The sequence below is a fragment of the Temnothorax americanus genome, unplaced genomic scaffold (genome assembly GCF_048541705.1).
Source record: "Temnothorax americanus isolate GAGA-0224 unplaced genomic scaffold, ASM4854170v1 Scaffold39, whole genome shotgun sequence".
Taxonomy (NCBI): domain Eukaryota; kingdom Metazoa; phylum Arthropoda; class Insecta; order Hymenoptera; family Formicidae; genus Temnothorax; species Temnothorax americanus.
In genome coordinates, this window is record NW_027509536.1 from 559,337 (window position 1) to 574,795 (window position 15,459).

The 15,459-nt window shown below is 37.5% G+C and overlaps 2 protein-coding genes across 3 annotated transcripts; both read right to left on the reverse strand.

The window, feature by feature from the left end:
• Positions 1 to 1,883: 1,883 nt before the first annotated feature.
• LOC143902213 (uncharacterized) lies at positions 1,884 to 4,829 on the reverse strand. Its single transcript, XM_077414921.1, has 2 exons — positions 4,635 to 4,829; positions 1,884 to 3,693 (listed from the first exon to the last, which is right to left on the reverse strand). Exons 1-2 carry the CDS (start codon positions 4,758 to 4,760, stop codon positions 2,350 to 2,352), a joined length of 1,470 nt encoding a protein of 489 aa, XP_077271047.1. The 5' UTR covers positions 4,761 to 4,829; the 3' UTR covers positions 1,884 to 2,349.
• Positions 4,830 to 9,257: 4,428 nt separating this feature from the next.
• On the reverse strand, positions 9,258 to 15,228 carry LOC143902238 (uncharacterized). 2 transcript variants are annotated; one of them, XR_013258309.1, is made up of 3 exons: positions 13,541 to 15,228; positions 11,105 to 13,107; positions 9,258 to 9,767 (listed from the first exon to the last, which is right to left on the reverse strand). XR_013258309.1 is itself a non-coding variant. In XM_077414965.1 (2 exons), the coding sequence occupies exons 1-2, from the start codon at positions 13,553 to 13,555 to the stop codon at positions 11,200 to 11,202; spliced, it is 1,923 nt and encodes a 640-aa protein (XP_077271091.1). In that variant the 5' UTR covers positions 13,556 to 15,228; the 3' UTR covers positions 9,999 to 11,199. The 2 variants fall into 2 exon arrangements, 1 of the variants encoding a protein (XP_077271091.1); XM_077414965.1 differs by lacking the exon at positions 9,258 to 9,767 and having other exon boundaries at positions 9,999 to 13,107.
• Between the last annotated feature and the right edge of the window lie 231 nt (positions 15,229 to 15,459).

Sequence of the window (15,459 nt, forward strand, 5' to 3'; positions counted from 1 at the left end):
AGTCGCCTGACAGGCTGGACACTCGCAAGTCCGAGATCAAGTCAGAGATGCGTGACGGGGTCCACCCGGGGGAACGCCTTCGCGAAGAGTAAGAGCGAACTTTTCCCGCTCTCGCCATGTCGGGCATGAGAGTGAGAGAAGCCCGAGCGTGTCTCTCGCAAAACCAGTCAGAAAATAGTGAAACGTTTGCGTTTTCTATATTTGCGAGATACCCTGATTGGGTTGGGCAACGCGTGGGGGACGTCATACATCTCGGATTACACATCCGAGGAGCCAGGTCATACGTGCGGCTCTCTCGTGTCATGTCACGTCGTGCCGTGCGGCCCTTGCGGCGTGCGTATATACTGCACACACACACACACACACACACACACACACACGTGTTCAGTGCATACGAGCAGAAATTGGGTCAGATGCGCGAAAGAAATAACGCGCGCGACTAACTAAAGTCGCTTTCTTACGCGGTCAATCTCCTTGGCCGTGTAATCATGTAAAAAACTCGCGATTAACGAAAACAACCGATCACTTTGCCGTGCAAATTGTTGATTGATAGATCGCGATTTTTCCACGATCCATTAATCAGCCTGATATTTAATCGGGCGTAGTATTATTTATATAAGGTTAAAATTAAATTAAATTAAATTAAACTATGCTAATGTTTCACATAACGTTTAAAAACATATTTAATCTATTATAAATTGTTTTATAATTCCTTTAATTTATAAAAAATATAAGATCAATATAAGTCAAGTAAAGAGATATAAAACTGTAAAATAAAAATATTTAATTAGTAACTATTTTGCTAATTTTATAAATATTAATAATTATAATTTTGTTATTTCTTGTTTTAAATAAAACGATACATTTTGAGCTTCATGTGTAACACTTTCGGTACGTAATATAAGCTAACGGGATATATTATTTTTTTGCTTATTATTTTATTATGTTGCATAATTTCACTTTTAATGCTAGTTACTAGTGCTATCTATACATGTATGTAATATCAGAAAAAAAGAAATTAAACATTACATTATCAATTCCTACGTACATTACGTTAAAACCGTCCAATAAATCTAACCAGCCATCGTTTCTGCCGGGGGGAGCAATCACTTTCCCAAATAAATATATAAAGGTTTAGAAAGGTATATCTTACTCACCTCGACCCATCTCGGCCTTGGAGTAAAAACGATCCCGTTTCTGTCCGTTGGGCGGACTTGTGCTTTTATTATGTTTCGTGTATGGTTATACCGTTGCCGTTCGTGCGGCCAATAACTTTCACAGTAACGCCGCGGATAAAAGCAGAAGAAGCAGCACCAGTCGTTGCCAGATACATCAATTATTCCGACGGACAACAATGCCCACGACAGAATATTCATTCAAGTGTTTTTCGATACGGGTATTACCGTCCATCGCGCGTGTCGAATCAATTATCTACTATTTGCGAAAATAGACTTGTAAACACGTGCGAAAGTAAACCATGAGCGCTCTATATAATTTAATTGCAACTGATTTAATTGCAATTAATTAAGATAATTAAGATTATAATTTATATTATTCTTGTCGATCTCGTGATACACTTTCACTTTTCCGATCTCTTTGATCATCTCAATTATAGTGCGTGATTTTGATCATCATTCATCATTAAGAGGCGAAACATTGGCGCATCAACGCGCGCCGCAACGTGCAATGTGCAACATGAAGACGAAATTTATTGGCAATATTCTTCGCGACTTGAGAAACTCGAATTTGAATTTTTACTATTCGAGATTTATGAGCGGTCGATCGTAAATATCGCTAAATCAATTACCGATCGTTAATTATCGATATCGCTGTCACGATCAGTCTTGAAGATTTAAAGTGGGTTTTCTGGTGTGCGTTGGAAAATCAACTCATTTATTACAAAAGAGATATAAAACTATGTAACAAAAAATTACAATTATCAGTGATAAGGGATAACAGGAAGGAATATACTACAACATCTGTCAGAGATATAAATACAGACAACAATTTAAGTACGATTACAGTGCAGATTTCTATCGCTATATAAATCGTACAATAGAAAATTTAAATATATGTATAAAAGTAGAGAAAATAAGTGTATATTTCTCTACTTTTACTCTCAACAGCATACGTGGTCTCCTTATACCTTGAAAATACTATTGCTACTTTTCATGGCAAGATCGAGTCAGCATAAGATTTAGGTAATTATTAATTTCAAATTTACGACGCATTTGGCGTTTAATTACCCGTTCGTCACGAGACCCAAACACGGATCTTGTAATTATAATCCTAAGCCGTTATCGAATTCTGGCAATGTGACAAGACATAGAAAAATTTACAAAACGTATATTAATGTTTTCCATTTGGAACCGAGTACGAGATCGTGTCATACTTCGCGCTACCCATATTGTAAAATTTCGTTTCTGGAGCGTATCCGAGATATCTCGGACTTACGCTGGCGTAAGCTCCGTGCGAGTCCGCGGGTGTCCCGTGGGAGCTAGATGAGCTATAATACATGGGCGTGTAACCATGGCTTCCGGTGCGAATTACAATAGGGCTGGAACCGGCCCCCACGTAGTTCGAACTGACGGAGTAGGCACCGCCGCCGGGATAAGCGGAACCGGAAGAGCCTCCGTGGCTGATACTCGGTGTCGCGTAGGAGACGCTGGGGCTGGAGTAGCTGGAGCTGCTGCTAGACGAATGGGACGGCAAGTAATTCGTGTGTGAGATAGCGTTGGACGATGCCGAGCTCGAGTAAGATCCCGAGGCAATCGGTAGCTCGTAGTTGGAACCGCCGGATGATACGCTCGAAAATCCGGGGTGAGTGCTGGCGGAGCCATAAGATCCTGAAGAACCGGGATAACTGAACGATCCAGCACTAGACGACAGCGCGGAGATTCCATGAGATCCGGAACTAATTGGAAGAGCGTACGTAGATGATGCTCCGTGAATGCCCGACGTTGGGAAACTGTAACTGGGGGAACCACTGTGTGAACCACTGGCGATAATCAAACCGCCTGTTACAGCGTGCGAAGGACTCGAGGATGCGGAGTGAACAGGAAGACTGTAACTGGACGAAGAGCCTGAGGAAAGACCATGCTGCGGTGCCAGAACGATTTGAAGACCAAGGTTAGATGTCCCTCCGTTGCTGTAAGCCGAGAGTCCGTGACCGCCGGAAGCGTAGATCGGCGCGCTGCTCGACGAGCTGGAGCCGGATGTGCTCGCGCCACCGCCACCGTGGACTCCGAAGGTGACGGGACCGGTTTTCGCTGGAGTGAAGAGTCCGTTGCTACTTCCGCCGCTTCCTAGACTCGCTATGCTGGGCACGGAGTAGGTACTCTGAGCCGAGTGTCCGCCCAAAGAGACACTCTGGTGACTCAGGCCATGATGGCTCAATCCGGGCGATTGGTATCCGGATCCGAGACTGAGACCACTGGACGACGCTAAGGAATATCCGTGGCCGATGGAACCGCCCGAGTTGAGGAGGCCACCGTGCCCCAGAGATCCATAGCCACCAGACGATCCACTAATCTCGTAACTCGCGTGAACGGGAGCCGAATAAGAGGAGGAAGATTCCGACGGGAAAGTCACCGAGTGATCGTTGGTGCCGCGCTTGTCCTTCGGCTGCAATAGAAGTCGAGACGGCAGATTTTCATTGCAGTAGACCCCGCAGGCGAAAGCCACCAGAAACACCTACGCGATCAGATCAGTTATTATCGCACTTCTTCGTACATCACTTTCTAGGGTGACCCACTTTCATGGGCTTGATCGGTTTGCGTGAAAGTATAATACAAAATTGTTGGCCAATTACCAGAATTATAATTAAACTGCTTAAGCTATGAATAGTCGTATTAATTGAACAAAAAGCAGATCAATTCTAATTAGTCAGCGGAGTATATGGATATTAATTGAATGACCAATCACATAATTATGCAGTGTTAGAGTTAATAGTCGATTATTAATGTGATATGTAACCTAACAATGGTTAGATGAGCAGTTACATAATAACTACATTGTAATAATTAGTGTTATTATTACTTAGTTTAATATTCGTAGGAGAGTATTTAATTGCAGTTTGAACTAGATAGATACAAGCACTTTAAATTTAACATTGAATTTATAAAATGTTATGTAGTATAAAGATTTTAAGTAATAATAGGTAATTAATTAGTTTAACGCAGATCTCTCTCAGTTCCTCTATAACTAGAGATTATGAATAATATATACATATAATTAATAATTATTAAAAAATGCTAAAAAATCTGAGAAGCTATAAGCTATATACATAATATTATAATACTTAATAAATAAATTACAATACACAAATGGTTTTATTATAATAATAATTTTATGCAAATGATATTTTTGTGTAAACTGCTATAAATTTTAATTTTAAGAGATTAATTTCTTGTAAGCTTTCAAGCTTCAATATTAAACTTTGCATGTAATTTCTAAATATTTACTTATCTAAATAAAAAGTTTCAATGATTACATCGACTTTGTTAAACACTTTGCACGCAAAAAATAGTAATTTTACGGACATAATACGTATAAAACACACACGGAAATAGAACACTGATTGATATAGACAGAAATTAAAGCTGTAAATTGTCGCGAACACTCGTGATACTTACAATAAACCGCATGCTTGATGAAATGCGGTTGTTCTTGTAACTTTCCCGTAACTTGGTAGCAGCCAGTGGTCGAATGATATTATGGTCTCTGGTGCCATTGCTAGCAAGAAGAAAGGTTTTATACATGGATCCCCTCTCATACGGCAAAAGAAAGGTCTAGGTGAAGGTAAGGCTCCCCGCGCTGATATGTCGAGCGCGTCGCATCGTCGCCGTTTGGCACATATAGTAGTCAACTGCGACGCGGGAAATACTCGCGTGTGTTTTGCAAATCAGATCTCACCTATGGGTGAAAAGCGAGCCCATTCAATCCTCCTCCGCAATATTTTTCTCGCCAAATAGAAAAAACTACAACATCCTCTCGAAGGAATTAACAATAACCTGTCTGAAAAAAATGAAAAAAAGAAGAACCCGAAACTCATTGGCGAACAGTGTCAACCGAGTAGACACATAAAGAATTCGAAAAGATTTATCGCTTCTCTTGCGTAACACATTAAAATTTTGTCCCCTTATTTCTTGTTACCCCTACTTGCAAAGCGTTTCGAGAAAGTACCTAAAGGTCAACTACCTACTGTACTTCCTGTTCGGGATATTTTTAATTGCAGGCTCTTTTGTATTCTTCCTTGTATATTTCCATACGCGATATCGTGCAATCCTAATCAAGACAATCTCGGAAGGCCAGCGATAGTAGGATACGCTAAGTCGTTTTTAATTACCATACTCTTGCAGAACTGGCGATCTATAATTTCAATGCGATAAGAGTTACTATGGTGTCGAGTCACTCTCTTCCACTTTTTCTTCAAGATATTTTATTTCGTGTTATTCTTCAGTGAAATTAATTACTGTAGACAGGCGGAAGCACTGTCTGGTCAAGCATCGAGAGAAAACGCTATTATTTGTCCGAATCACAGGAAAATATCTAAATCATTTTGCATTCTTCACTTTCGATTTGAACTCGCAAGAGATGCATCAAATCCAAAGAAAGTAAATACAATATATGTCGCGAATTAAGCCATAATACCCATTTAACCATCGTCGAGGCGTGTGCCGTTATTACTCATAAATCCTAGCAATTATTTTTATTAATTACGCTTAGTGAAAGGCAAAATAATAATAGTTATAAATGATTATATTATGATTTTGTATTTTAGAAATCTACTTTTCCGGTATTCTTAATTCCGGTATAATTCTTGTCCAAATTTTAATTATTTATTTATTCTTCTGGATATTTGTAATGTTTCTTTCATGCATTAAACTCAGCGTGTAGCTTTCTGGAACGTTTATAACTGCCGTTTTCACGACTCACGTCAAACTGACAAAAAACGCTGTTAAACAAATTAATGCGTTTAAAAGAAAAAGTATTTTCTCGTGCGTGCATTTATTCAATTTATCTTTAGCATACTTATTTTTTTTTATTAAATTTTAAATTTCTTTATCAACTTATATTGAAATTCAGTTGTCTTGTGTCGCAAAATGCAAAAACCAGGTGTATCTATAATTGTAAGAAAGAGATACAACAAAAAATAAAATAGATCTGTTGATTCCATTATTTATTGTAAAAGTTAAAGCCAAATCTCCGCCGTGCATTTTAAGCAAAACAAAGCAAAATATTTAACAAAATTTTAAAGTTTCTTAGATTTGCTACGTATTTAGTATCTGCCTTCAGTATTAAACATTTCCTTCCGTGTTCTAGATCTAGAGAAATATAGAGAACTTTATCTTACAATTAATATCGATTGCAAGAAAGTGTAAGATAAACATCTCGCAACATCAAGTATTATGCTTGCAAGTTAGCTTCGTTCATCAGTTTTTACAAAGAACTAGGACGTGAAAGATGTTGATGACCCTCGCTGACAAATATTTTCGAACCGCGCGTATGAAAAAAGATGAGCTACCGCCATGTATTGAAAGCTGATCGATATTCGAAAGTAAAATGAACGTTTAGGGAAATTAATGAAAAAGTTACCACATTTTGTTCCTCGTTTTTGCGCCTTTGTATAATAAACATATCATCGTACATACAGAAATGAACGCAGCCATAAGAAGATAATTGTGACCATTCTCTCCAGCGAATCATAGCAACACATCTAACTTCTTCCAACATGCTAAATTATAGCATCTGAAAACATTCGATCGTTTTACTTTCACTATAGCAAGATGAAGAAAGAGACTGTTGCTTACGGCTATCATCCAATTGAAAAGGCAAGGAATTACGAGAATTCTTAAGACAATCGTCGCGGACACTACTTCCGCGAAAGAGAGATAGAAGATAAGAAGAATAAGGATAACGAGTTGATAGTACCTCAGTTTTAATTTTGATAAAATTATATTTAAAATGTATGCAATCATTTTATGTCACTTTTATAATTTTTTCTAATATGGATATCAGTTTAGTATTTTATTTATCCAAATGTTAATTTCAACTTATATGTTTGCTAAGATTTACAATGCGGCGACTGTAAATATTGTATGCAAGCTTATTAACATGTATATATGTACATTTATATATGTACATGCAAATATATCATCAATGTTAATTAATAACCGCAAATAAAACTTGTGATGTAGATAGCTGCATCGAAAACTGCTTTGCCTTATCTTTATACAGTGCATATCTATGCGTAATATAGTATCCTTAAACGTCAGATATTATCGCACCTTTCGTGTGCTGCGAATAATATACCTGTCACGCCGTTAACATCTTGATAAGAGCTAAGTATACTGCACGTGTATTATTGTGTAAGACACGCATTAAAACGAAGCATTAAAGACAATGTTCCGCACAAACAAGGAAATGCTCAGATTTTGTTAGTATAATATTAGTTCTTTCCGCTTAAATTAAAATTAAATTAAATTAAATTAAATTGGATAGATAAATTTATTAATCCCCTTGAGAATTATATACATTTCTAAATTAAATTAAAAAAATTTAATATAAATACAAAATATATAAAATATTTTATAGTCATGTTGAAATTATTTTATTTATATTAAGAGTTATCTATATATAATGTATTTCAAATTTAATTAAAAAGTTATTATTAATAATTATGATTATAAAATTTAAAATTATTAGAAAAAAATTATATATATATATATATAATTATATATATATATATATAAATTAATTAATATAAATAAATATAATAAAATATTTTTATTTAAAATTTAATTAAATATAGAAATAAAACTAAATAAAAAACTTTTTATTTGTTCAAAAATATTGCTTTTAAAATAAAATTTAAGATCTACTCTAATCAATAAAAAAAAAAATAGTCACAGTATTAAACTATAAATATTAAAATAGTACATGAAATGTAATAAATTTATACTGTATATATAATAAATTGCTAAAATAATATTAGAACATTGTTAAAGAAGTTAGTCTTAGAAGAAAATTGATTCTATCATTTATCAAGAAAACCATTTAGAATTAACGCTGTTTGGAAATGTGCCAATGTCAGTGATTCATTATTCTGTTTCATATATGATTTCGGATAAAAGTCATCTTAAAATCGCTTTCGCTTTTCGTGCGTTCTCATCATTTTATTATAATTTTCTTGCACCGTCACACACAACTCCTTTTCGCACTCAACTTAACTCTTTCATTAGAACGTATGATTCTTTAAATCCATTACCTGGCAATACTTTCGTCTTTTACTTTCTTGTCACTTAAGATTTGTCTTCCCTTTTTCATATTCATCAATTCCTTCACTTTCCCACTAACTTTTTCCCACTGCTTCCCACTTTTTTTATACGTTTATAAATCTCTTTACATGTTACTTCCTCGTTTTTCTTGTTAATTTAGTCGTGAGCATTGCCGGAACTCTTGCTTTCTCGCTATTAGACTATTTCAAACAGTTGGTATTTAACTGTCCATATAATAATTGAAAGAGTATTGAATAAAAAGAACGTAATTGCCTAGTTTGTGTGTAACAGGAGCAATTTACATATCAGACAATGAAAAATGTAAGATTTCCCAAATAAGATTCAAAAAGCATGTCTGAGAAACTCTGTGCGAATTCGTATGGAATAAAGTGACAAAAGCGCAGCGGAATAAAACGGAAACCGGGCAGTAGAATATGGGTCACTTGCGGAAAGTGATAAGTTGATAACAGGTTTAATGCGACAAGCCTGCTGGGCTCTCAGGGTCAAGCCACGCTTTCAAGACTCTCGGTGATTTCGTGATTCTCCGGGCTCGAGATGTGCATGCTTGACCCCTCAAATACCGCTCGCAACTACGTTTGGGGAAACTACGTGGAAATCTGGTTTTCGTAACGGTACGATTTAGTCATGTTTCACTTAGAAACTTCCTCGAGAATACCGACTAAATATATTAACATAAGTGAGATGCAGTAAACTATATGCATACACATATGCGTGCTATGTAAATAAAAATGATTTACAGATGCATAGATACTGCTTTACTGTCTCCTGTAATAGGTGTTTCCGAAATTTCATCTTTTTTTCCAAGTGAACTCAATAACTTCTTCAATTCTCTCTGTAATCTTGAATAAATTCAATTATCGTTTTTTCAAAAATATATGTTCCACATTTACATCGTAAATAACAATAAAACGTGATTAACAATATTCACAATAGAAAGTGATTAATTTGTATCGTATTTTGATTTTAAAAATTTTAGCAATCAGAAGAGGAATTATCGATTTCAATAAGAAAAAAAACGTAGATAATCGGAAAGGATTAGCAAGCGTCAGCAGATTGTTAAATGAATATAAAGCGCCTCTATTCGGTTATCTGAAGATCTCGATCTGTGGATTCCATTCGATGATCTAGAACTTGACAGCAGCAACACGTGTCTTTCCTCATCTCCTAATAAGAACCTGAAGGATTACGAAATCGTCCAAGAATCCTACACCTGCGAGCAAACGTCATGCATGCTTAGGATTGCTCGGATAATCCGACTGCGTTGACCGTGGTTGGAATTATCGAATGACTTTCGAGGTCAGAATCGAACGGCGTGGCGATGAGGATCGTGCCCGATGGTCACGAATGCACGGGTGAGAGTTTCCTCGCGTAGATCCATTCGAGGCCGGAAGTGGCAGTAATTCATTTCCTCGGTTCAGTTTTCCATCGCGATAATTTGAGATGCGCCACATGCATACCACGGTCTATCTGCAATTAGATTAACGTTATGCGTTTTATAATTAGACGCACGTGTTCAGCCGTTTGCAGTTCCTTAATAGTGCTGCTCATGCTCAAACTACATTCCAATATTGATTTTATTGATTGACCTAATTGAAAGTAGATTAATTATAAGCATTAAACTAAAAGCGAGACGCTATAAAAAAAAAACACTTTCCAAAGTAAAAAAATATTTATTTGACAAAATAAATAGAACATGTGTATTTACATATGCATGCTCGAAGATAAATCTGAGACGGCAGAAGAAGTACGTATGAGATTCCGCAATCATCATTTATATACTAATATCATTAAATAGATCAGCAAATTATTTATTATATGTATATATACAATATATTATATGCACACACACACATACATACATTAACTTATATAATCCAACAATAGGACAAAGTGAAAGGAACACTATACTTAAAAAATCAACGAATATCCCTATTCTATAAGTAACACTTCAAACGTTTGTATGAATGGCGAAGTTTTTTCCTACGTGTGATCGACAACTAGAAACGACGAGTGACGCTTAGAAACGCTCACTTGACATTCTTGTCACAGTACCCCAATTCCAATGAGACAATTGCGCTAATTATCACCTGCATAATGTCACTTTCTCAATGATAAATTTCGAAATCAGCGGATGCGCAATGACAGATGGTACAGCGGATGTATGAGGCGTGTATTGAACAATCATCGTAGTTATTCTTCAATAGCGAGAAACTTAAGTAGGCTAAGTATGTTAAACGTTATATAAAGAATTAGAGAAAGAGAAAAATAATCTCGTTTTCTAACATTTAAAATATTAGAAATTATAAATTTTGTCAGATTAGAGTCATGTATGTTATTCTAATTTATATAGGTACGTATCAACTTCTGTATACACGACTGTCTATAAAATTGTAAAGAAACTACAAATGTTGAAAATGTATCTGTTACAATTATACAAAACTTCTCATTTAACTCTACGTTATTGTTCATGATAAATCAAACAAGAATTAATAGTTTGCTATGAATGTATATGAAATTCTAATAGATAAATATAAGCTAAATTTAAATTAAATCGTGCATCTATATATATTTATAATTTTTTCATAACAAAATGTAATTCAGAAACAAAGAATATTCTATGTCAACAGAAACAAATAAAATTCCCTATTGTAACGGATGATTAGCAGAGCGCAATTCTTTTTGTCAGCTTAAAACTCTTACTGAAAGAAGAAAAGGAAATCTTTATGTGAAAAAATTTAGCAGACGATGTAGCGCCGCGTCATTAGCACATCAAAATCACGATTCCGATAGTGACTCTTCTTTACCGTACTTTCTTCTTCAATCTCTCCTTCTCCCTTTTCCACACGAGTAGACAGTCAGCCACAGTACCGCGGATCGACTTGCGATCCGTTTGAACCTCTCATTTCCATATTTTCGCCGGTCCCATCTGCGTCGTGTACGAAGGCGCGTAATTCCACGGATAACTCGGCGACGTAGGCTTCTGCAGCTGATAAGCGATGTCCACGGGATAGTAGTACACCGGATAGACCGCTTTAACCGGTTTATAGAGAGCGGGATTGATCAATGCGTTCTGCACGCTGAACGTATGCTGCACGCTGGATGATACGGCCGGGGCGGTTTGCGCCGGATGCACTTGCGCGGGATACGCTGGTAGCAGAGGAGCGACGATCGGACGTACCGGTGTCGCGAAAGGAGCAACAGGTCGTATCGGATGAATTGGCAGGGCCACCGGTGTCAGAGCGAACCCCGGTCGATTTGATGACGAGGCGGGCGAGAGAGAAGGTATTGTCGTCGCTGGGGTCGAGGGTGCCGATCCCGGTACCGGTTTCTGAGGCGGTTCCGTGGGAATCGGTATCCCGAAATGGGTGGGCGATGTTTCGGGGGATTGCACAGGTCTCACGGAGCCAGATGTAAAGATACTGGTGCCGTAGCTGGGAAAGTTGGTTCCCGTGATGAAAGACGGTACAAATCCACCGTAAAGAGGGATTCCCGCGGGAGATCCAGTCGTGGAAGAACCAGGCTGGTTAGAAGCGGGGTGCGATGACACTGCTTGGGCGATACCATCGCTCTTGGATGGTTGCGATGGGGATTGCGTAGTAAGTATTCCGGCCGTAGTTGTAGTCGGAGTTTGCGTAGTAGTTGGAATACCGTAGTTAACGGGAAACCTCAAGGGATTGACCGTAGTTTCTGGTAGAAAAGTAGACTGACTGAACGCGGTGTTTCCAGGACTAAAAGCTGCAGACTGCGGCGTTGTGGAAATATGTGAGTTTACTTGCTGGCTTATAGAGGCGAGAAGCTCCTGATTCTGAATGAAACCTGCTTGGTTCTGAGCATATCTTCCCGCCACGTTCGGGTTAGTCTGAGCTTGGGCAAGGGCCTGCTGCAATTGGACAATTAGCCTATCTTTTTCTAGAGATTGAATTTGTTCGAGAGTGTTTCGAGGATCGAGCGTTCCCGACGCATACGACGGTAACGTGCCGCGGAATCCCTCAGGGTTCTGCGAAGTACTCTCAAACTGACTGTTCAGATTATAAATCGGATTACCAACATCCCGAAACTGATCGTTGCTGGGCGCGAAGTCCTGATTGCTCGCGGGTGCGCCGTAAAGTTGCTGGATCGCCTGCGCGTTCTCGGCCAGGAAAAGCGCGGCGTCGGAAATTTGATTTTGAGCCTGCACGAAGTTCTGGCTCTGTAAGTTCGTATCGTGAATTTGTCCCCGATCTAGAATGCGTTGCGGATCGAAATTGTCCGTTGAAATATAAGCCGGCAGTTTCTGATTTTGTGGCGGTAAATAATTAGCGGTGTTCATGCCAAACGGCTCGTCATTCTGACTAGCGATCGGATTCACCTCCGCGAAATCATCGTTTCTGATCGGGCTTGGTACTTCCTGTTCCATCAGTCCTGTTCCACCGGAATCGATCGATTGCTGTTGACTGACGTCGTGCTGCAATTTGTCTCGATGTTGCTGCTGAGCATAATATCCGTGTGTCGTCGAACCGGACGTTGAGTGAATTGGCGGCCCATATTGCGTAAATGGTCTGCTTAACTGGCCAGGGACCTTGAATGCGATTTGACTTCTGGACGGATGCGTTTGGACGCGAAATCGAGCATTTGAAGAGATACGATTCGGTCTGTTATAGGTGTATCCGGATTCTCGTTTTCGCTGGACGTCGGATTGCTTGAAATCGGATTCAACTTCGACCTCGCCGAGATTCACTACTTCCAGCTTCGTGACTTGTGACTTTTGCACTTCGGCTTTCTGCTTAGCTTGAGTCAGCGAAAACACCAGTATGAGAACGTAGATGACCTAAGAGTAAATCAGATTTTCTTACACAAAGATAGCCAAACGTTTTAATATAAAACTAAAGATATAAGAGAAACAAAGTAAATATTTTAGCTAAAATCACAAAATGTAATTATTTTATAAGTAATTTTTATTTAAATATATTTTTTAAATTAATTGTCTAAAATAATAAAATTTTATAACTGCAAAGAAAAGGCATGAACATTGTTTGAATATTATATTATTTATTTAAAAATTAGTTTGCCTATCTCTCTTATATTTGAAAAGTTTTCTTACAATCAATATTTATACATAAAATATTAACGTAATAAAATTCTATGTTTCTTATAAAAATTGAAAGATCAAAATTTTACATTATATAGGCGAATCAATATGTGAATAGACAATACGATAATCCACATCAAAGAAAGTTTTATAACTGTATACTATTACATACCAGAAGTAGCCGCATTTTCAAATTCGTACATATAATCCTTCTTGCACACTTAACACTGCACTGAGGCAATTCAGCTATCTTCTTCAACAGAAAACTACGCTATTTCCCATGGGGTCTCAACATTGAATTAGACTGCTCTATTCAAGAAACTAATTTGTTTGAGGACAAGTCCGCGTCGACTAAGGCTACGGCCATACCAGCACATGTATAAATACAATCGGGTCGCGACCATCCACGAATTATAATAGACTTTCTTACGGGCTTTCATCGATCGAACTTAAGCAATACTGTTACGGATTCGTGATGTTATACATATCGATGCAAAGTACGTCGTACGTTCAGCGCGGTCCTGTAATCGAAATTTTGTAGCCGCGGCTTACCGAAGTCTGTTATTCTCGATAACGTGATCATCATATAAATATATGTATGTTTCTTTAAGCATAAAAAAGTTTACAATAAAGATTTTGGTTAAGAAAAAGAATACATAACTATATACTGTAATAATCTCTATTAGCATGCATGTGTGTATTATTTATTGTACATTAAAATTAGACGTACAATTTTTTAAAAACATCCAGATTGAATCAAAGGATGTGCTCTTTGGAGCTCAAATGATAGAATCAATAACATTGCGCATAATTTAGCGGAACTGAGAAAAAAACTCATTTGATATTTCTAAAAACTTTTTCCAATAACGCGGCTAAAAGTCTGTGGAAGACCAAATTGGCCTATTAATTTCTACGAGAAGGCACAGAGAAAAGGCACTTAAAATTGCAATATTTGCTTTTAATGAAAGATGTAAACGCGGGTCGCATTTCGCCCAAATACTTCATACCGCTTCATTCATTGTTGAGGCGATATGCATTTTGCTTTATATATGCACCCTATAAAGGAGCGGATAAAAAGTCGAAATTTGCGATCATCACTCTGCGCGCTTCGCATCCGTCCGTAAATTATGCTCTCAATAGGGAAATACGGTAAAGGAAACGAGCGTCGTGAACTTCCGACGAGGTCATGACGGCGCGGCGTTGTCGCGCGAAACGCAGTGGACAACTCCGTTCTGCCATTCCGGTCACGTTCGCTCGGTCTCCTCTCTCAGTCTCCTTGTCCGGGTCTCTCAGTGAAAGTCAACGGGGGAACGGGCGAAATCTCGGGGAATACGGAATAAGCGTTCCCGTTTCCGTAGGGACATGTATATTGTGTAACGCGCCGAGATTATGCGTAAATCGAACCGCCGCGCCGCGGCCGTGTCAGTTCCGACGCCTGCATGTATTACGCGGACAAGATTTAATGTCGCGCGAAACAGAAATCGAGGATTGGATAACGTCGCGCTCGTCGACCTTCTTCGGCAACGGAATCCGTAAACAGATAACTTTTGAAAGGAAAAGTGCGACTTAATTATGTACCGAACAGCGCAGATCCATGAAACACATTGCACAGTAAATATGCTATAGAGAACAGAAATGGTCTCTTACACTTTTTTTGGACGATCCTTAAGATGTTCTTAATTAGATTATCTTTGGCTTCTAAGGTTTGCCATTTATTCACAGATTCCGTCAAGAAATATTGCTTCGCGACATATCAAAGTTTATACGTAGACATTTTTATCAGTCATTTTAGAGAAGATAATCAACTTCATGTTTTACGAACTATTATATAATTTATTATCATCATTATAAATCAATCAAGCAATATCTTCTGAAAATAATATACTTGATAAAATATACGAGTATCTAAAAAAACTTTTATACTTCAGATATATTATTTCTAACATTGTATCAATTGTTAATTGTATTTTCAATATTGATTTATAAAAAGCTTTATAGCAACTAATATATAATCGAATCGATAATGAGATATAATCGAAAATATATCATTTAAAAAATAATTAATAGACGAAAAATCAATCTTTAGTATTT